Source organism: Dendrobium catenatum, unplaced genomic scaffold (genome assembly GCF_001605985.2).
Source record: "Dendrobium catenatum unplaced genomic scaffold, ASM160598v2 fragScaff_scaffold_599, whole genome shotgun sequence".
NCBI lineage: Eukaryota > Viridiplantae > Streptophyta > Magnoliopsida > Asparagales > Orchidaceae > Dendrobium > Dendrobium catenatum.
In genome coordinates, this window is record NW_021319061.1 from 102,700 (window position 1) to 125,761 (window position 23,062).

Sequence of the window (23,062 nt, forward strand, 5' to 3'; positions counted from 1 at the left end):
TTGGATGCAAAATAAAGCAAAAGATTAAGATTTCATTTGGGACAATTTTTTATTGCTTATTAAAATAGAATTTTAGTACAAAAATTTTCATCCCAAATGAAGCCTAAGTTTGCTCAAAATATTACCTGTTCCAACAGATTACTTAGGCTTCATTTCAGATAGGTTGCTTATTATTTTTTAAATAATTTTTTAGTGCAAAAATTTATAACTAAAAAAATGTTTATACTAAAAAAATTATTAAAAAAAATCTATTCCAAACAAATTAGTATAGCTTTACTTTTATCATAATTTTTTAATAATATTGTACTCTATATTTATTATATTTTATAAATTACTACAAGTCACCCTAAGCTTTCAATGTCCAACATTTTTTTAGCAAACCGCATACAGAATACCTTGCATTCACATTTCATATATAATCCTTCAAACCATTTGAATCTTTGTTGCAAAAACTCATCGAATATATTCCACTAAACAAACAAACAAAAATTTTTTTTTGGCCTTTTTGGCTGAATATTTAGATATTCTTCATAAATTTACATTAAATTTCTTGAAATATATTTCCATTGCTTCTTTGGTACAATAATTTTAGCAGATAAACTTAGAGAGATTCATCTTAGATAATTTGATCATGTCTACCCCCATGCTGAACAATGATTGTTTGGGCCTCCTCATTTATTATTTTATATGTTTATTTATTTATAATTAAAACTTTTTAATTGCCATTGTTATTTCTTTATTCTATATATCGCAGCAGAAGTTATTTAATTGTTCCAACATACTATTTGTGGTAAGTGAAATTATTAATGAAGAGACCTCTTGCGATGTTTAAATAATTAGAAATAGTATTTTGAAATCTGAGTAGAAAAGTTGTCAAAGTTGTACGATCTGAAATCCCTTTGAAATTATTATAAAATTAAATGGATAATATAATTATCAAATAAGTCAATAATAATATTAAATTCTTCATAAAAAATGATTTGAATTTAACATAGGAAATTATAAGGTTTAGATTAAAGCTTTATTTAGAACAATTTTGTGCCGGTACTATTTTATCTCTCATTTTAAAATATTTTTTTATTAAAAAGTAGCTGCAATCTCAAATGAAGACTAAATCACAAAAGTTTGGTTCCACCAAATGAGATTATCCAACATATGAGATTTAATTGACCCAAAAAATTTTAGTATGTTTTTGAGCTATAAAATTTTAGGGTGTATATATCAAAATAACTTATAAAATATGGATTTTTATAAAGATATATATTATCAATTTTATGAGTTGCAAAAAAAAAAAATGGGTATAAAATATTGGATGAATTTTAATATTTATCTTACAAAATTCGATTATTATAAATCTTATATTCTTATTAAAATTTCAATCTCAAAGTTTACTTTCTTTTTAATCTATCAAACAAATGAGAGAATTCTTATATCATAACCTTCTTTTTTTTCCTATGTTTCATCTTTTTTAGAACTATGCTTCCACTTTAGTAAGGGATTTTTCTTTTCAATTCCTTAACATTAGATTCTAATATTCTTTTTAGTTCTTCAATATAAATTAAGTTGCCTACACCACAATTTTTTCTTGTGATACTCTCATACTTTAATTTGTGACCAATATTTTGATCATTGATATATCAAAAAATATTGTGTATATTAGACATATTTGCTGGCAATATTAATCTATTGACACTTTTTTTCATTCTTTAAATTATTTCAAATAACATGATGTATTTTGATGTTGGCTTTATCATTTTGATCTAATTAAGATATACCTTTTATAGACCTAACTTCTAAGAAAAAAATTCACTAACTTCAACAATTCCTTGATATTTCTACTGACACTCTTAGACAATATTTAATCTATATCTAATTAACCTGATTTTTTTCAGTAGTTTGATCAACATATTTTGGATCCATTAACTATTTTCTTAGACTTTAACTCAACTTAATAGCGATATGAATTTTCTGTCATACAGTGCATCATAAGATTTTACTTCATTAATGTTGGATTGATAGCTATTATCATTAGCAAATTTTATTAATGAAATATGATCCTTACAACTACCTTTAAAATCCAAAATACATAGCATTAATAGAACTTGTAACACATGAGTAGCATTTGTTTATTGCAATTAGTATGTGGTATTAAAATATAATTTATGACTCAAACTTTCATAAATATCTTTCCACCCCTTAGATGTGAATCTATTATATATCTTTGTTAGATACAATAATTTTAAGAATTTCATAAGTCTGCACAAATATCTTTGTCAATTTTTCAATTGAATCAATCTAATGAATAGAAAAAAAGTAAGCTTACTATGTTAACCCATTAATCACTATCCAAATGTAATCATGCCCTTAGCTAGGAGAACATGTGACAAAATTTATAGTTATATCTTTCCAATTTCACTTAAAATTTACAATGACTCTCACATTTAACTAGGCTTCTGATGTTTAGCTTTTACCACTTGAACTCGAGTCTAAATCCCTGCCTCTACACCTTACCTTCTCAGTAGGACCTTTATATTTTTCTAAAACATTAAAAGAACAGAGTAAGCTTAACTAGTTAATAAAAGAAAACATAAAGACTTGAATTAGTCGAGTATAAGTATCTACATGAACGTTCCAAGGTTCAAGTGTATACTTGATCTCAGAGTTGGCTTTTATACTTTCATAATCATTAAATCACTTTCACATAAGTTTCTAGATGATGTACATGATTTTGACTTTCAGAGATGCACTCGCATTTTATTTTCTCTTTCAATTTTCAAGTAGAATTCATACATAAATTCTGAGTTCACTGAATATATTTCAAAATATTCCTTAAACTTAATTTAGTAAAATATTAAAATATGAAATGTCTTACTTATCATGCACATGTCCCAATTTCAGCTTATATTTCCACTTCCACTTAGCCTCCCCACCTGCATATAGAAAATGGGGCCAAAATTCCTCCCAAATATGTATCAAACAAATGGAGTTAGGAGAATATATACCTACAATGTTTCTTAATCGCACACAGGGGCAGAACCCCTTTGAGGACAGGGGTGCAATTAACCCCGCGATTTTTTTATTATACAATTATTTAGGTAATTTGCCACTATTCAATCTATTTTTTAGTCATTATTACAAGAATTTTTTGGCAATTGCCTCCGCTTAAAGTTTTAAAATACTATGATCTTTTGGCAATTGTCCCTAGTATAATTAAAACCCCTGCAGGAATATTGCCCCTTGACCCCGCGACCTGACCGATCAGATCGAACCCCGCTAGGGGGCGCTACTCTCTTGGACAAATACTGAATTTTCAACATCATTATCCTTCATATTTACTTCATGGTGATATTATCTTAAATCAATTCTAACAAATACTGAATTTTCTATAAAGAAATGGAAAAAGTCATTAATCATTGCAAGAAGATACTTATATATTCTTAATAAATATTTTATTCATACCTCTATATTCTATATATGGTCTCATTATACTATCTTTCTTTTTAATAGATAACACAAGAGGAGTTCAAGTAGATGTAATTGATTTGATAAACCCTTCTATATCAACTCTAATAATTATTCTTTTTAACTCATGCAACTTCTTAATAGCTATTATATATGGCGTTTTGAGGATTGGTACAACCTTCCTCATTTTTGATGTCAAACCAACAAGTTCCTTAGAGAAAAAAACATTAACATACTTGTTCATCATAAGAATACTACTTATCTTGCCAATTTCTTATTTGGTTGTTTCTAAATTTACCAGAAAAACTAATTCTCCATATTTCATTCATTTAGTAATCTTAATAGAACCAACAATAGTTGATATCATTAATTCCTTTCTCACATTAAAGGTAAAATATCATACTATTAGTCAAATTAAAATTGACTCACTTTTTCTATTATGTAATGGTTGCATAATATTTAATCAGCAAATTCATATAAAAAATTACGTCAAACTCAATAAGTGGTAGAAAAATTAATTATTTAGATTTGAATGTTCTAATAACTATCAATATATCCACAAAGTATAAAATATTTACAAAAGTGTTATCACCAATACGTAATATAATAGCCTATTCGAGAGTTAAGTGAGTATGTTCCACATAAACTTAGGAAAGATAATCTCAAATAAGAAAGAATGTGAAACTTCTAAATCAAAAAGTTCTATATTAGCAATTTTGGAAAGGTTAATCATACTTGTTATAAACTTTGAAGACTCCTTGGCTCCATGAGATGTCAAATCAACACATATGGATTATTATTCTAATTAAGTAGCTCTTGTTATTTATAAATTGGTTGTCTTTTTCACATTCTTTTCCTAGGAATTCTTATATTTTAAGGGATTGTAAAGCTTGCGTCTTTTTAGTTTGTCTCTTAAAATTCATATGTTAGGACTTTTAATTTTATTTTTTTGATTTAAGATCATGAGGTTAACTCTAGATAATATATATAATTTATAATTGTTAATATAGTGTCTCATAATTGCTTTGGATTGATTGACTTTACAGTAAAGTGATTTTAGGCTTAATAACTTGGGATGATGGTACCCATGTCGCCTTCGCCAATTTTTTTTTCTAAACACCTTACCAGTACGCTTCACTCTTTTGAGTCCACTATATTACTTTTTCAATCTTTGATGATTCAAAGTTCATTATCTCATAGACTTTTCATATGGAAAAACAATCATCTCACATACTTATGATGATTCATCCTTTAGTAGTAGATTGATTCATTTCAAAGTACATAAATAATAAATCAAAATAAGAGCATGTTTCATTTATTTATTAAGAGTCTCTTAGAGGTGTTTTTTTGGTATAATTAAATCTTAAAGAGTCTAGTCCCTTTGGAAGACTAATCAACCTAGATAGTTTACTTTATTTAACTTACCTTGACTTTGATGATATAGCTTTTTGTAAGTATTTTACACATTTTAATATGATTTATTGGTCATAATTTGCTGGACCTCTTTTCTTTATCTCTTCTTGTGAAATCATTCACATGAAAAGGTCACTATAATATCATCACCTCTTTTCCCCTCAATAATACCATAGGTGACTCAAACCTAATATAATAACCTTATTTTGTAAATTAACCTCACCCAAAGCATTATGAAACTCCTTAGAAATTAAGAAATCTATGTAAGCCTAAAACAAGTAATTTAATCAAGTTAACCCTACTTAATCAATATTTTTCCTATTTTTGGGCCCTAGTTTCTCATTTAATCAGCCCTTGAATATATTAGCCTAAACCTTGAATAAGTCCATAGACTCATCAAGCCAACTAAGTTTGAGCTAGCTTGACCAATAAATTTGTGGACCTATCCTAAAGGAGTTTCTTGAGGGTTAGTATAATCAAATTAAAGAGCAAATTTAGCTTCTTCATGTTCCGCGCGTCAATCTTATTTGTCATAATAGAGTGGTCCACCGTGCCTCTATTAACTTTTATATCATTTTGAGCTTAGAAAAAAGAAAGTGGATGATTAACCTTTAACCATTTTAATAATAGAAAAAGTTACTTTTGATGATTTGACCCCCTCATTGCAAAAAAAAAAAAAAGAGAGGAAGAGCTCATTTTTGAAAGTGGAGGCCATTAAAGATGAAATGTGGTCAAGTGGTTTGTGAGCTTCTTAGAGAGTTCTTAAGTCTACCTGACCTATTCCTAGCCTTCTAAAGCATTTTATGTATCATCTCTCTTGAGTCCAACTAGTTCACCATGGTTTGTTGACTAGAAGAACAATCCAGTAACTAAATGTTAAGCTACTCAGCATACTTTTATCTCTAGTAGATGAAGGGATTACAAGCATTGATTCAATTAGGCATACCATTAATCAGGTAAATAATTCAAATCACCCACTACCAAAAATATGATGTTTCAACAGCGAATAATATTGGATGTTTGAAAATAGCTGCTATATGGAGGTATAAAAAGTAGTTTTAACATTTATTAAAACCTCACTTATTTCTTCCCATTCCTTACCCTAATTGCCGCTTCCACATATTCGACATTTCATTTATGGCTGCTGAGTTTGCTTCTGGAATTCGAAGGGAGAAAGTGAAAGGACGATGAAGCTTCTCCTCTAGTCCTCGGCGTTTGCAGGCTAGTCGACAGATTGCGGCTGGATTGACATGAAGGAAAGGACTATCAGGATGAAATGAATAAAGCTAAATCTCAATTTGGTGAGCCTTCATGGTTGGCCCGCTTGTCTCGACATCGAATCCAGGCCTTTGTTGTGGATACAACCCTTGCCACCAAATCTTCCATCACCATTCATATTCTCCTTCACTCAAATCTTTCAGTGATTTTCTCCTCCTTTGTTAGTGTTTTTCATGTCAAACTATCTAATCTTGTGGTGCATTTCTGGATAGTTTCATTAAGATCAGGTGCCTTAAAAAATTTCAAGGGGTTTTAATATCCATTTATTGGATGTGGGAACTTGTTAGCTAAATTTTATATTAATGGGTTGAAGCTAATAATTAGAGTATATAAAAGTTTCGGCTTTGAGCAACAGCATTTTGTGATCTGATTGTCAAACAATAGCTAGTTTGAATTGGGCCAACTTACGAGTCGATAAGGAAGAAATGAAATCACTATGTTGGCTTTTGTTGATCTTGTACTTTGCTGAAGATGAGTGCTTTTTGTGTTTAATTTTATTTATCTTATGTCATTTTTGTTGTTATTAAAATTAGGTGCTTGTTTTAACTCCTTAATGAGCTGAGACAATGATGCTCGCTTTCTTCTTGCCTTGTGGAGTTGTCTGCTAGTATTGCTGAGGAATGTTGCATTATCAACTCTTTCGTCAATCATACAACTCTCAATGAGGTGGCTATTAATCATGCAATATCTACTTGAAATCTGTATGATTGATATTCTTGTCCATTCACAATGGTTTCTAAATTCTAGGTTTGATACTTGAATACATTAAGGAAATATTTGATTTGAACGAATGTGATGAAATGTACTTAACAATCTTATTGAATGTTTTGTATTACTATTATATTTCACCTTTTTTTTTAAGACACTTAGATCAACTAAGATATACTCATAGATACAAAATATATATAAAACTAATCTAAAAGTTCTTTGTTGACTGTCAACTAATCGAGCAAGCTAAGCTGTGCTATACAAACTTTTATTAGGTCCGGTGTAGGACATAGAGGATGGTCCGGTCGGAGGCAAAATCCCCTAAAAAAACTCGGCATTTGCTTGGTATTGCTAGGTATTATTTGATAATAACGAGGAATACCGCTATGTGAAGACCAATACCGAGTTATACCGAGCTATACCGAGTTGTAACGAGTTTTTTCTAGGAAAAACTCTGTACAACTTTTGTATAACTCGGTAATAAAAATTTTAAAAAAATTTAAAAAATAATAAGAAAACTATTCCAAATAAAAGCTTGATCTTCATAATTTTTTATTATTTTATAAAATAAATTTTTAGTACAAATTTTTTAAATTAGAAATTTTTACTAAAAATTAGTTAAAAAATTCATCCTAAATGAAGCTGAAATCTTTGTTTAGAATAATTTTCTTAATGCTTTGATTTCATGATGCAATTATAATTTTTATTTGTCCAATATTTTTATTTAAAAAATTTACTGAAAAGTTAATTTTTTCAGCAGATTTAAAAAGTTAATATTTTTATTAATAAAATTACCCCAAATGAGATCTTAATCAGACGTGTTCTACCATAGAAAAAAAATATTTCTTCCATATTTAGAAAATTCTTCTAATAAATTTAAATTAAAAAAATAGCAGCTTCCGTTTAAAAAAAATAAAATGACTTTCGTCTTTAGCAATAAAAAATTCATAAAATCATTGAAAGTATATCACTTATTTGTTGCTTTGTATGGTATTATTATATACCTAACTAACATAGCATAAAAATATTATCTAATATAATATCTTATAAAATTATCATAAAATATAGCATATAAGCACTTAAAAATTTACACATATATAATATTATTTTCGAGCCTCAAAAATATTATTCCATTCATCTCATCGCGCTGATCTCCTCCAAGAAGCCTTGTCTCATTCTTCAAGCTCGCTTTCTCTCTCATTATTCTCTATTTCTCTTTCATCGCTCTTAATACCATCTCTCTCTCTCTCTCTACAGTGAGGAGGTCTCCTAAAAAGGGCAGAAGAAGGTACCTAGAAGGTAAAGGAAGCTGACAGAGAGCTCGATCTGGTAGCAGCAAGATGAAGCCTAGCCTGTTTCTTCTGTGAAAATTCAGATCTTTTTGACCCGTAGAAGGAAATAAACCAAAGCGAAGTAATTGAAACCTTTTTAATTTTTCTTCGTTTTTTCATTTCCTTTCTTAAAACAGCAACCTTGAAGATCACTCGTCGATTTCATTTACTACTTGGTCATCCTATTTCTGTTTCTCTTATCTGCTGTAGGGAGAAGGAGAAAAAAGATTGCCTGCAGAAGGAATCAACGGAAGAGTGAATGATTCTCTGTACAATTTAGTAAGCAAAGGAAGCATCTTTCCTACTAGTGTCATCATTTCATTTCATAAGATAGCAATCTTAGAGATCATAGAGATCACCCGTTGATTTGATCCAGAAGAAAACTTCGTTTAGCTGGAAGAAATATGGCAACTAAGTGGTGGGAGCGCGTCGATGTTCCGGGGATGATGACTGGAATGGAATCCACCGGCAGCGCCGGTGGCGTTCTCCACCAACTCTTTCGTACACCTCCGCCGCCACCTACTCTGGATCTGCAAAAGCTCTCGCCGGAACAGAGTCCCAAGAACGAAACCCCCGCCGCCGCCGGCTCCGCCGGCGAAGATCAGCAGCCGTTGAGCTCCAGCGGCAATAAGAGGCCGCGTGGTCGCCCCCCTGGGTCTAAAAACAAGGAGAAGCCGCCGATCATAGTCACACGTGACAGTCCGAACGCGCTACGTTCACACGTGCTTGAGATCGCTGGTGGTGCTGACGTAGCGGAGAGTTTAGCCGAGTACGCTCGGCGGCGTGGGAGGGGGATCTGCGTTCTGAGCGGCGGAGGGTCGGTGGTCAACGTCGCGCTCCGGCAACCAGGGGCCTCTCCGGCGGCGGTTTTGAGGGGAAGGTTTGAAATTTTGTCGCTGACGGGGACGGTGTTGCCTCCGCCAGCGCCGCCTGGGTCTGGCGGGCTGACCGTGTTTCTCGCCGGAGGGCAAGGGCAAGTGGTAGGGGGCAGTGTGGTGGGGCCTTTGATGGCGGTAGGGCCAGTGGTTTTGATGGTCGCGTCGTTCTCTAACGCTGTATATGAAAGGCTGCCGTTGGAAGCAGAGGAGGAGACGGCGGTACCGCCGGCGGCGACATCACAGTCTTCCGGAGTGACCGGCGGTGAGGGCGGCGGTGGCGGCGGGGTACCTTTTTATAATTTGGGGGGCTATCAGATTGGATCAGGAGAAGGTTATGGGTGGGGAGGAGAGGGAAGCGGTGGAGTTAGGCCTCCCTTTTGAATAACTTACTACTTTCCTCCTCTTCATCATCTTCATCTTCATCTTCATCTTCTTCTTCATATCATATGTGATCATCAAATTACTGTTCTGCTCTACAATGAAAAGGCTCAGTCATTAGAACAATTGTAGATCTGGAGAGGCCAAGCTTTTTAAAGTTTCTCATAAATCTATTTCCAGCTATATATTATTCATGACCATCTTATTTATACATATATTTTATATCTATTTTATTTTATTTTTGTTTCCTGAAGAGCGGTTTATTTGTAGATAAATTGATTGTTATCTTCTAAAATAGAATGTGAAGTCTTGTAATTCGATATAAATGTCTTCTGTATGAAGATAAAATATTTTATTTCTTGAGCTGGCATAGTTCAGTATATTATAATATAAGTTTGGGAGCTCCAGAACTTGACTTCCTTCAGCTATTAGACTTTGTTTAGAACTGACCTGGATGATTTGGGCTATTTTTTAAGAAGAATGAAGAAAATGTGGTGTGCAGGTGTAGTCCATGCATGAAGAAGGAAATGGAAAGATATAGAGAGTATTCAAAGGTGAGAATTTTGCTTTCTGGTTAATTAGAATGTTTTCTTCTTTACAGTGTTATATATTCTGAGTAGATCTGATAAAGAAGAAGATGGATTGGAAGTATGGGTGTTTGGTTTTTATATATTGTTTGTTGAGTTTTATAGTCTTTCTTCCTAATCTATGAACCGGTGAAGTACATATATGTATGCAGGCATATGTTGATGCTGCTGATGATCATAATGATTAAGGCATCAACTGAGGTGTTTTTCTTTTTCTTTTTTTCATTTGCATTGTGTATATTTTCTATTTCATTTAAGAAAATAATGTCCTATAAGTCTTCAATAAGAGTTTAGGGTTTAGTGTTAATTAATGGAGAAATTATTCTTTGTGGATGCCGAATGCATGCAGTTCACTGTTCAAAGACCAACCATAATGCCACGTTAGCAGTATGAGCTGTCGTACTGAGCAGTACCGAGCCAGGTACTGAGCAGGAGGTGATGTGGTACATTCTGGTTGGTCTCTGGACAACGTTCAGCATTCGCACAGATTAATTTCTCCGATTAATGATTCAAAACAATTTTTTTATTTGATTTGTTAATTATCAAGCTGAGATCAATGAGCTCTATTCATTAGTGAGTTGAATAATCTTTTTCATGATTATGACTTTATTATAGAGCTTAATATGAATCAAATATGAACAACAAATCACAATGATGACTGAATTTTTTTTATCATATGATCCTAATTGCATTATTAAAATTTTGTAATTTTTATAATATTTTTAATTGTCATATACTTCAAATGTGTTGTTCATGTTCTTAAAGAGTAAAAGCTATTTTTTTAATAACAAGATTCATTAAAGTAAATTTTTTTAGTTTTTGTGGACTTTATATAATTTGCTTAAATAGTAAAAGCTATTTTTTAAACCATAATTTCTCTTCTATACCAACAAAACTAAATTTTATAATAAATAACAAAAAATTCTAGGAATAATCCTTAATTTTAATTGTTTTTTTTTAATCATTAAAAATAGGTACTAATTATACACCTTAATCCATAAAAGCCATTGCTTAACCATGATTAGTTAAATGAGCTTTTTGCCCAAAAAGCTTAGTTTGAAATTTTTTTTTTCTTGCAATAATATTTCTGCTGTTTTCTTAATGTTTGCTTTGATTGAAGTACATAAAGCCCAGAATGAAGTGCTTAATTTCTTACTTTTGGCAGTGAACTCAAAAGCCTGTCTGCTGCTTTTGCCATCCTCCAAACCTAGCCACGGTTTTAATGGCAAAAATATTGTCTGAAGGAATCTTATCAAAATTCAGTTCCACAGAGATGTATACTGCACTCATTCAATGTATGGAAAAAAAAATTATAAGAATATTGAGCAGAAATTTTATAATTATATGAATTTTAATTTAGAAAACAAAATCTTTAATTGTTACTGACTTCCAACGTTTAATATGATGAATTTTATTGAAAAATTAATAGATTAATCATTTTTAAATAAGAATAACAAAATCTTACTTTAATTATTTGATAATTTTTCTCTTCCTAAGTTATTGATATTGTAATCAAATTTTGAAAATTCTTATATTATTATTATATATATTCTGGTTTTTTATAAATTTTTGTATATTATCAGATTAAAAAAAATCTTAATATCATTATCAAGCATAAGTCTATTTTGATTTATTTAATTGAAATTTTCAAAAAATTTATTTTATCAGAAGACTAAAAGTTGTTAACAAATAAATCTTGCAAATCCCTACAAAGTAATGAAGTGACAAATGAAAGAGAAAACAAGTGAATGTTGGAGAAGAAGCTGTTCATTATAAATTCCAATTAAAAAGTTAAGTAAAATTAGTGAAGATGATGAAGGTTTAAATAATTAAAAAAGCGAAAAGAAGTAATGAAGACGGTAAGTTTGGCATCAACTGAGCATGGAAGAGGAACTGTCCATAAGATACTGAGAGGAAACACTGCAAGATTCGCATGCTATATACGGTAGCTTTAATTTTTTTTCTATAGAATCGCTGCTTATCTTAGCTCCAAAGGACATGCAGAAAGAAGAAACTGCCTTCAGTTACTTTTCCATTACATCACATGCATATTTCCTTCTATTTTTCTTCTATATTTTTTATTATTGAGCTCCCTATTCTTGCTTTCCTTTTCTTAAATTGTTTATGGTGCGTGCTTTTGATGTTTTTTGTTTGGAAAAATACATATAACTCCTTATTGAAGGTATCAACAATGCTTGCTCTTAAAGGAATGAGTGCTCTTTAAATTGAGCAAATGGTTTAGTTGAGATTAGAGAGAAATTATTGTGTGCGAACACCGGACTGTTTGGAGATGAATGAGAGCGCGCTACGTCACCCGGAACACATCGATACACCGTACTAGTACACAACAAAAAAGTGACGTGGTGTTCTCTCTTTGATTCCTGCATGTCGTCTAGAGTTCGTTAGAATAATTAATCGAGATTAGATGAGCGGAACGGGGATGAGTTCAGGGCGGCCAATTACCCATTTTGAAATCTTTTTTTCTTAGAAGAATAATCATTTTAACTATTTTGTTTACTTTCAATAAATACATTTGTCCAAATTCTAAGAAAAAATTTATTTTTTTATTTCATATATAAAATAATACATTCCATGGTCATTTTTTGTCCACCCTTAAAAAAGGGGATAAGAGTAAAAGATCTTTAGGAGAAGTAATTGGATCTTGAAAAATTTGTTGAGAAGCTACAAAAAAAATAATAATAATAATTCAACTCTATTAATAATTTCACTCATTAATATATATACACGCACACATCATATCCTCATAAACATACACACATATACATAAAAATATTTAAATAAATAAAATAATTTTAAGTTAATTTGACTAATATAAAATTAATTTCAACTTTTTTAAATATTGTTGAAATTTAAAATATAAACCAACAAATCACTCAAATAAAAATTTTTTTAAAAAAATCCATTTAATTACATTTATCAAGTCTACATCTAAAATAGAATCTAAACATTATAGATCTAAAAAAAATAAATAACTTATAGATTTGAACATAAAGTTATATATCTAAAAAATGAAACAATAGATCTAATCTAACAAAGCTCATAAATAACAAAAATATGGCATTTTAATCAAAATAAAAAATGAATCCTTTAAGAATCTAAACATTATAGATCTAAAATAAATAAATAACTTATAGATTTGAACATAAAGTTATATATCTAAAAAATGAAACAATAGATCTAATCTAACAAAGCTCATAAATAACAAAAATATGGCATTTTAATCAAAATAAAAAAGTAAAACTTAAATTTATTTACTATAAGAGGGATAAATCATAGAGCCGGGCTTGCTCATTTTCATTAGAATCACTAATCCTTATTTTGAATAAAAAATTTTGATTCCTTGATCATGTGATGTTAATAAAGAGTAACAAATCGTGTTAAGGGTAAAACGTCAATAGACATTGGTCAGTGATAGCTTTCTAATTACTTTTCTTTTCAGATAGCAATCAAAATACAATGCATGAAGATTGAAACATTTTATATGAAACAAAGGCTAATACAAACTCTTCATGTTCAAAGCAGTCCAAGGATGATTGTATCTTTTCAGGAGAAATTATTCTGTGCGGAGGCCAGAAGCATAACGCTGTTTGGAGACCAACCAGAATGCGCCACATTATCGGCACCGAGCAGTATCGAGCCACAGTACTGAGCTAAGCGGTAACATGGCGCATTCTGGTTGATCTTCGGACGGCGTTCGGCATCCGCACAAAATAATTAATCCTAGCCAGGGGGGATTTAGACGCTCTCGCCGAAAATTTTGAGTACTTAATAAAAAAGAAAATTCCTATATATTCGGATTAAGCCCGCCAATCATATCAATAACAATATACAAATTGCCAAATGCTATCAAGAAAATAACTACTCAGATCTTTGCTAAAAATGAAGAAACAAAAAGAATACTTCGAGATAGAGAAAAGCTGCTCAAAATAGCTAAACAGACAATAAATTTAATGACAGAATACTATAATGGGAATCAGTTTTAAAATTTCATGCTAAAACTTTTAAAATGTAACCATTTTTTAAAATATGCCAAAGATTTGTCTGACAATAATATCCAGAGTATTCACTCTTTTTTTTTGTAACGAGGAAGCACTGTCCTTAGGTCAGTGAAAATCCCGATCGACCTAGCACGCAATCCACACCAATTTACACAAGCCAACACTTAAGGCTTTCACTGCTTGCCAAGGGATTCGAACCAGGGACCTAGGCTTTGCTCAGCCAGCTCTTCACCACCCAGACAAACAGCAATGGTTAATATTCACGTTATCATTATCAATATATATATATATATATTATTTTGCCTACAAAATTAATAAATATTTTTCTATTACTCTCAGATAAGTCATAATACTAAAAGATTGGACCCACCACCGAGAATAAGCTTTGTTTTTCTTTCTTTTATAAAGGTGATTAGCAATGGCTTTATCCTCATTCTCATTTGCTTTCCCTCTTTTACTCTCTTAAGGTTGTTCATATCTCCTCTCTTTTTTCAAAAATAAAAAAATTTCCTAACCATTTATGAATTATATTTTTGTTGCATTAAATAATAAAAAAATTATGAGTTTTTTATTTTATTTTATTAAACATTACTACTTTTATAAATTTCATTAGCTAGACTAAGAATCTTTTAAAGGTATTAATAAGATATTAGTTCAATCTTTGTCTATATCCTTATAACTCCTATTCTACATACTTTGGTGGTGAGCAAATCAAATAAAATAAGATAATAATATTTAATTAATGAAAGTAGGATGGAAAGATAATATATAAATTATTAAGGGCTTATTTGGCATTTTAATAATTCTATGGAGGTTAGATAAAAATAGCTAAAGTAAAGAGGGATAAATGATAATTACCATAAGGAAAATACAAATCTCTCTATAATATGTAGTGATAGAGATTCACTATCTTATAATAAATATTTAATTTCATTTATGGATACTAATTTTCTACGTTTTTCATATCCCACATCGCGCTGTTCTGCCTCTCTTAATTGGAGGTATTGAGTCGAATTCAAAAGATATTTTATTGATCTAATGTAAAAATTAGTGCGGAAAAATAAGTTAATGCAAATCATTTTTAAACATCAAGCTATACTAATCAAAATAAATGTCATTGTTCTATTTCTTTTGTGAAACAAAATTGGCACCAAAATTTCAATGATGTAGAAAAACTTTTTCAAAAGTAATTAAAAATCTTGTGCTTATATGCCTTTGGAAGGGCACATTTTCAACTTAGTAGGCTTGAGTCATGTCATTGCTTCTATTTTATATTTAGGGGATTTATATATAGACCATATAAATCTAATGAATTTTTATAACTAATACCTAAATTTTATATTTATGAATATAACACTTACGCATCACAATCACATCAAAATTTATGAATGAAAAGATATATATATATATATATCTTAATGATATTTTTTATGTGACAAAAATATTTACTTGTGTTCAAACACAAGGTGGTTTGACCAAGTATTTTCCTATTTCTATTGGATTACATCAAGGACCAACATTAAGCCCAAATCTTTTTGCTTTAGTCATGGATGTTCTCATTAGACATTTACAAGAGGATGTACCTTGGTGTATATTTTTTGTTGATGATATTCTTCTTGTTGATAAGAGTAGAGATGGAATTAAAGGTAAACTTGAATTATTGAGGTCAACCTTTTAGTCTAAAGGTTTCTGCTTGCGTAGATCTAAAATTGAATATATGAAGTGTAATTTTAGTGATAATATATATACATAGTGAGGGGATTGTGACTTTGGGTGATCAAGTCATTAATAAGATTGCACGTTTTAAATTTCTTGGATCTATTGTTCAGAGTGATAGTGAAATAGATGGGGATATTATTAGCAGAATTTAAGTTGGACAGTTGAAGTGGAGGAATGCATCGGGCTTATTGTGTGATAGAAAAGTCCCCCTCAAGCTTAAGGAAAAATTCTATAAGATGATTGTGAGACTGCAATGCTTTATGATGTCGAATGTTGGCCATTAATTAAAAGAGAAGCATTATACTAAGTTAAGTGTTGCAGAGATGAGGATGCTCAGGTGGATGAGCGGCTTTACCATTAGAGATAGGATACGAAATGAGCATGTATGTGAAAAGGTTGGAGTAGCGCCAGTGGAAGATAATATTAATTAGAGAGAGTTGTCTTAGATGGTTTGGTCACATAAAATCAGGGGCGGATCCAACTTATTTTTGATATATTGGATAGACCCATTATCCAAAAATTATCTTGATTGGGCACAAATCTCGAGGCAAAATCAAGTATGACTTTCGCCCGGCCACCGATTGCCATTGAACTTTCGCCGGACCTTTGCCCGACCCACCAACTAATGTCAAAATTCTGCCCGGCTATTAACTAACGCCGAACTTCCATCCGGCTACTAACTAACGTCGAACTTCCATCCAGCTTCCAATTATTGTTGGACCTGTCGAATGTCGATTATGGTTCTTCCGACCTTCATCGTCTGATAATGATCTTTCCGACCTTCGTCACCCGCCGACTATGATATGATTATATTAATATAGAAACTCAGAGAAGTAATAATTGAAAATTAAGGCTGATTTGGTTGTTTGAAGTTTCACATTTTATATGAAGAAAAAAAAAAAACTAGAAGTTTTGCTAAAAAATCACTTCTATGGTGGTCAAACTAGAAGATTTTGTTTTTTTTTAAAACCATAAAAATAAGGAATTTCACATTAAAAACCTTTTTTCAGTAAAACCCAAATATCATACACCATCCATTCCCAAACACATTAGATAATCAGTCACTCTTAGCATACATTTAAACTTGGTAACTGCTTTGGTACCCTCGGACACCGCATGCTTGGCCAGCTCACTAGGAAGAACCAGGCCTACAGAAGTCTGAATCTCGCAAGACGTGACAGTAGATTTGACTTATGTTAAGAAAGATAGACGTAAAACTACAAAGATTTAGTTAGAAAATATTAGAAATGATATTTCTTTATTAGATCAAAATGAGAATTTGATTTTTAATAAGACAGTGAAAAAAAAAAATCATGTAGCCGTCCCCGCATAGTGGGACAAATGCTTGATATTGTTGTTGTTGTTGTTGACATAAGTATTTAAATGTTATACAAATATATTTAAGATTTAGATATAAGATGCATAAATTCATAAGAATTCAATGATATTTTAGTAAACCAACCATTTTATGTCTATATATAAAAAAATGATAATTAAAATATTCATTCTACTATGATCAATTATGTCATCTAATATTTGATTTTATTAGAGTATAAAAATTTTTTATATTCATGAACATATATAGTAAGATAATATCTTATTTAAAAATAAGATCAACAAAATTTTATGATTATAAGGAAATTAATTGTAGTCAATTATGAAACTTTTTATATCAAAAATATGCTCCAAAACTTCATGTTTAAGAAAAAAGAGTCCGAACACGGTACCGAGCGGTACTGTTGTCGGTACCGACCGCGGTACTGAGCGCCTAATGACGTGGCTCATTTTTATTGGTTTCTGGACATGTTCGGTGTCCAGACACAATAATTACTCCATATTTAAAAGGTGATTAAGGTTGTAATTAGAATTTATAAATTGAAGAATATATATAGGATTCTTAATAGAAGCCATCGCCATCATATATCTTATGTGATCAACTGTGAGGGATGTAGTAGATTTGGGCCATGCCATCACTATTAAAATCATATATAAATTATATGAAGACAAGAGGAGCTTAGAAGTTATTGATTTGCTTTGAAATTAATATGACTCTAAAAAACTAACACATTTAGCAATTTAAAAATTATGAAATTAAAGTCAGAATCATCCGAACTCTGATTTCAGCAAATTCATAGTCAAACTGAATGCCTCAACGAGACGAACCTACCAATGCTTCAAATGATCCAATCCGACTCCAAATAAGCTCAATTTAAGCACTTGCATTGTGTTTAAATTTTTTTGAAGATAAATTGGTGAACCAACTTACTTCTAATTATAGCAAGCTTATAGTTAATGCTTGATTAACGATGCATGATTAAGGGGATCATGTAAATCGTATGATAGAGTGTTGTAGATTCTTATCAAATTTATTAAATTACCAATCTCAAAAATGCTATAAATAGGGCATTATTCTTTATAGGAGCTAACAAGCGAAAGGACTAAATATCTCTCTTTGTATTTTCCAGCTATCATTGTTGATAATTACATACCATCAGCAATCGTAGCCACCATCACCCAACTTTTGTTAATATTTGTCACTATTATTGGGTTTTAATTGTCCTTTTATGGGCAATTAATTATTTTTAATTGTGAAAAATAGAGGATTTGTTTATCTTCAATTTTATCGTGCATTTTAAAAACTAGATCAAACTCCGTGAATTTTCGCCTTTCTATGTTTTACACAAAATATTTTGTCTCATAGAACTTTTTTTAGTACGTGCTAGATTTTTATCAAAAGCTAAAATATTAAACAATAACTCTACCGACAGAAATTTTAGCCCATAACAAGTACAATATATATTTTTATATATAGCATTAGCCTCAAAATAAATTCAATAATTTAAAAAGCTCATTTTTATTTAATTTATATTAGCAAATCCAATCACTATTTAGCTAGAAAATGGATAATGGAAGAGGTTAAAATCATTTAGTTGCCCTTATCTTCGAACCAAGCAATGGATAGAATAGCTTGCGGTCACGCACCATCGTTATCATGAGAGTAAGGAGTGGAGTCATGTCATTATTGTTTGTTAGAATAGTTTTTTTCATTAATATGTAATATTTTAATCATAGTTAAAGAAAAGAGAGATTATTCTGTGCGGTGTTCGAACGCGACCGGAAGCCAATTCGTACACGCCATGTCACCCAATACACAGTGTATTGGATGACATGATGCGTCCGGATTGACCTCTGGATGCGTCCGGATAACACATAATAATTTTTCTAGAAAGAGAAAGAGGATTAAATAGAGTCAAAATAAATTAGTATATCAATAATATTCTCCCTCTTTAGTCTTTTATCATAAGTAAATTTTTATTAAATAATACTATCACTATCACACCCTAAATCATGTATGGAAATTCTTAAAGATTTCAGTGGATTATCACTCACTTAAAATTTGTCAAATAATCATGACATGAATCATTTAAGACTTGTTGTTTTTATTAATTATTATATAAGAATAATTTTACTATATATTTTACAACAAAATGAGCTTTAAAATTTTTAAATTTATATTAAGTTAAAATATTACAAATAATATTAAAAAAAATTAAAAAATTTTAAAATTTATCCTTATTAAAAACATATTAAGATACCCCTCCATATTTTTCTCCTACTTGTGATAACAATCAAATATTTACCCATACATTGAAAGGTCATTCTCCTACCATTGACTAGGAGGGAAGGCTAGCTTAGCTTGTAGTACTGACAATTTAGAAAGAAAAATATGTTCTAGTTTGAAACACCGGTCACATTGGTCTGTTAGTTTGGAGTTTTGGTTATTGACGAAGAGGTCTTTGATTTGAGACTTACGTATTTGATGTGTCTGTATGAATTTATCTTAATTGACCTAGTTATCCCCAAAAAATAGAAACATCGCCAGCAAACAGTCATTGGATAAGACTAGAGCCAATAAAATAAAAACTAGCTACATTATTTACTAATTAATTGAACAACAAGTTTGATAATTTATTGATTAATATTGCTAGAAATTTATTTTATTTACTTAATAAAGGCAATCAATCTTATGCTACAATATATAGGCCAAATAATAGCAAATTTTTTTTTTAACTTTCAATATTATTGCTAGAGTAACTATAATATATAGGCCAAATTTTCATTTTTAAAAATCCAATAAATATAATAGGATTTGAAGAAACTTTTGCATAAATGCTTGCAATGATTTCAAAAAACTTTTACCATTCTATTAAACTTTATTGTCCAAATTGGCAAAATAAAATTATGGTTCATGTAGACAAAAAAGTTATAAACTATTCTTCAGTGGCTTATATTCATGAACTATAGATGTAAACTTAACATTAAAATAATATAAAATTAGGAAATAATGGAATAGGACTAAAGTGTATATTCTACCATGAGCAAAAATTTTACATGAATACTAAGACCTCACATAGGAATTTTTTTTTTTTAAAGGTTATGAGATTCGAGCACGAGCAGCACACAGGACGGAGGAATTTATTTTTTTGTGGGAGGGGAACATTTAAGTTAATTAAGATAAATTCATACACACATTACATACGCAAGACTCGAACCCAATGCCTCTTAGTTGGTAACCAAATCTCTCAACCAATAGTTCAAGATGAGCTGCCTAATTACATTTACAAACTTGTTGGAGAAACACCTATAGAAAAGATCTATTTAGATACTTTACTAACTGAAAATTATTTCTACACTTTTAATTATAAAACAAAAAATATAAAACTTATGAAAAATTATAAAATGATGAAACTCAACCTGCCATATGCTTCCATAGAAGGAGACTTAGGAATTAAAATCCCCTATCCGCATATGACTGTTTAATGTCAACCAATGAACCACATCATTTGATCCTCTCGTGTAGGAATTTAAATCACAGATCCCTAAAGCTGACCACATATCATTAACCTAATGACATTGATGAATGATGATGAGCCATAGTATGCATACATACATACATATTTCTTACACCATCATACTATTTTATATGTTAACCTTACCACACATAAAGGTCTACGTAGCAAAATGTTTGGATGTTCATGATCCGTTCAGTTACCATCATGCCATTAATTAATTACCCTTATCATTCAGTATACATTAATGAACTGACACCATTCCACTTGCCTTCAACAATAAATGGCCATGCTGACTTGTAAAACTCTGTAACATCAAAATCACGTTATTTAATGGGCTCAGCATTCAATCTCACCTACTCCAAATTTAAAAAATTAGCAAAGTCAATGCCCAAATCAAACCACAATCGATTGATCGATTCTGGCTTACTATTTCAACTCAGCCTCTTCAAGCATTACTAGATTTCTCTAATAGACACCGACCGTACTTGTTCTTATTAGTAGTTATAACATTATCATGTGTAAATGTTCTGAAGCATTTTCGAAAATTCATCATCTGTTTCACCTATCAATAAATATTCTTGTTCCATGCCAGAATATTTACGGTAGTAGAGAGATTATAAGTTAAATGATCTGATTTTATATGAAAGTCTGACACATACAGATAAGGGAGAGTGATGTGGCAATGAAAAGAGACATTATTTTTTTTATGTAGAAATTCTAAGAAAGGAAAAAATCAAAGGGGATTGGCCTAGTTAAAATAATTTCACTAGTATTTATTATTGATTATAAATGATATCGTTCCTTGGGGGAAGGCGTTGGCTAAATGTAACAAATATAGATCATATAGAGCACATTATGTAGTTGGAGTTAGAAGAATCAAATGCATAATAATTGTCCTCAATAGAACATTGGCATGTTCATTCTTAGTTGGGCGACAAAAGTCAAAGAGATCGTAGTCTGGCGATTGGGGTCGAAGGGACTGTAGTCGAGCAACTGAGTTCCAAGGGGTCATAGCATGTGAATAATAGAGGTCAGAAGGATGGTAGTCGACTGGTGAGGAGGTCAAGGGATCGTAGTTGGCGGGCGAGGGAGGTCGACGAAGTTCTGAAGGACCGTACTCGGCATGAAATGAGGTATGTAGGACCATAGTCAAGTGACTGAGGTCGAAGGAATGCAGTCAGATCATAATGGTCTAAAGGAATGCAGTCAACGGGCGATGGAGGTCAGAAAGACCATAATCAAGCGATTGGGGTTGAAGAGCTGTAGTTGGGAGATGGTGGTTAGAGAGACCATAGTCGACAATAGAAAGAGGTTGGAAGGATCATAGTTGGAGAGCGCCTGCCGACGAAGGTTGGAAGGACCGTCATCAACGAATGACAGATGGTCGGAATGACTTTAGTCCGATGACGATGTTTGGAAGGACTATAGCCGATGGAAGACGAAGGTCGGGCGGAGACCCGCTATTGGTTGCCAGACTGAGGTCCAGCAGCGACAGCCAAGCTGAGGTCCTATAGCGGCAACTAGGTGGACTTCTGGCAACAATCAACTAGTGAAGTTTGGCTGCAGCAACTAGGCGGTGAGGGTTTGTCGTTATTTACCTAGGTGGAGCTCTAAGATTTTTCAAGCCTTAAAGCTCTCTTGATCAATAGCCCAAGGTGCAAGCCTCTAAAAGGTACCTTCCATGTAGGGAGAAGGGATCTATTCATAGATTTTAAGAGTGGTATGCCCTATAAATATAAATAAATTCGAAGCAAATTCGGAGTGCTCCATTGGACGATCCATATTGATCCCCTCAATTATGAATCATTTGTTCAACTTTTATCTACTTAAATGGTGGGAGAATCAAGAGATCTTGGGCTTGTTGGATTCGTCTTATCGAGTTGCTTGACTCAACTATAAGCATGCTCTATTTAAATATCATTTAGTCATCTAATTAATGTCTTAAAGCTTGCCCCATATTCTTCAAGCCTTTGATTTGGGCTCATTTGGACTCATAATGGATTGATTTTGGTGTTGTTGGTTGTCTCATTAAGAAATACGGTTTGACAATAAGTTTGTTGAGATTGGAGTTCAGATGGTCCTGAATATAATATTGAAAGTGTCCAATTCAAATATGCATTGAGATTCGTGCAAAACCAAGTTAGTTTTTGGGAATGTATCACTTGTCCCCCTAATTTCCGACGTTAAAGCTTACAGAGTCAAAGAATATACGTCTAGGCCTTTCAAAATGTTGGAGAGGACAGAAAAATTACAATGCGCGACCATTTTATGGACCCTAAACCCTAAACATGAATTTGCCAAATAGTTTAGGAAAAACCTCAAACCATATTTACTACACAGCCTAATATTCAAGTAACCTTTAGATGAAACTGAAGTGGCAGAAAATGAAACCACAGAAGAGAGCGTTTCTACTCTCAAAAGCATATGTGAAACAAC

At 31.5% G+C, this 23,062-nt stretch overlaps 1 protein-coding gene across 2 annotated transcripts; it reads left to right on the forward strand.

Moving 5' to 3' along the window:
- The first annotated feature begins 7,984 nt into the window (after positions 1-7,984).
- LOC110114579 (AT-hook motif nuclear-localized protein 25) lies at positions 7,985-9,855 on the forward strand. 2 transcript variants are annotated; one of them, XM_020847517.2, is made up of 3 exons: positions 7,985-8,274; positions 8,403-8,471; positions 8,569-9,855. In XM_020847517.2, the coding sequence occupies exon 3, from the start codon at positions 8,597-8,599 to the stop codon at positions 9,449-9,451; it is 855 nt and encodes a 284-aa protein (XP_020703176.1). In that variant the 5' UTR covers positions 7,985-8,274; positions 8,403-8,471; positions 8,569-8,596; the 3' UTR covers positions 9,452-9,855. The 2 variants fall into 2 exon arrangements, with proteins under 2 accessions (XP_020703176.1, XP_020703167.1); XM_020847508.2 differs by having other exon boundaries at positions 7,992-8,030; positions 8,119-8,274; positions 8,403-9,855.
- The last annotated feature ends 13,207 nt before the right edge of the window (positions 9,856-23,062 follow it).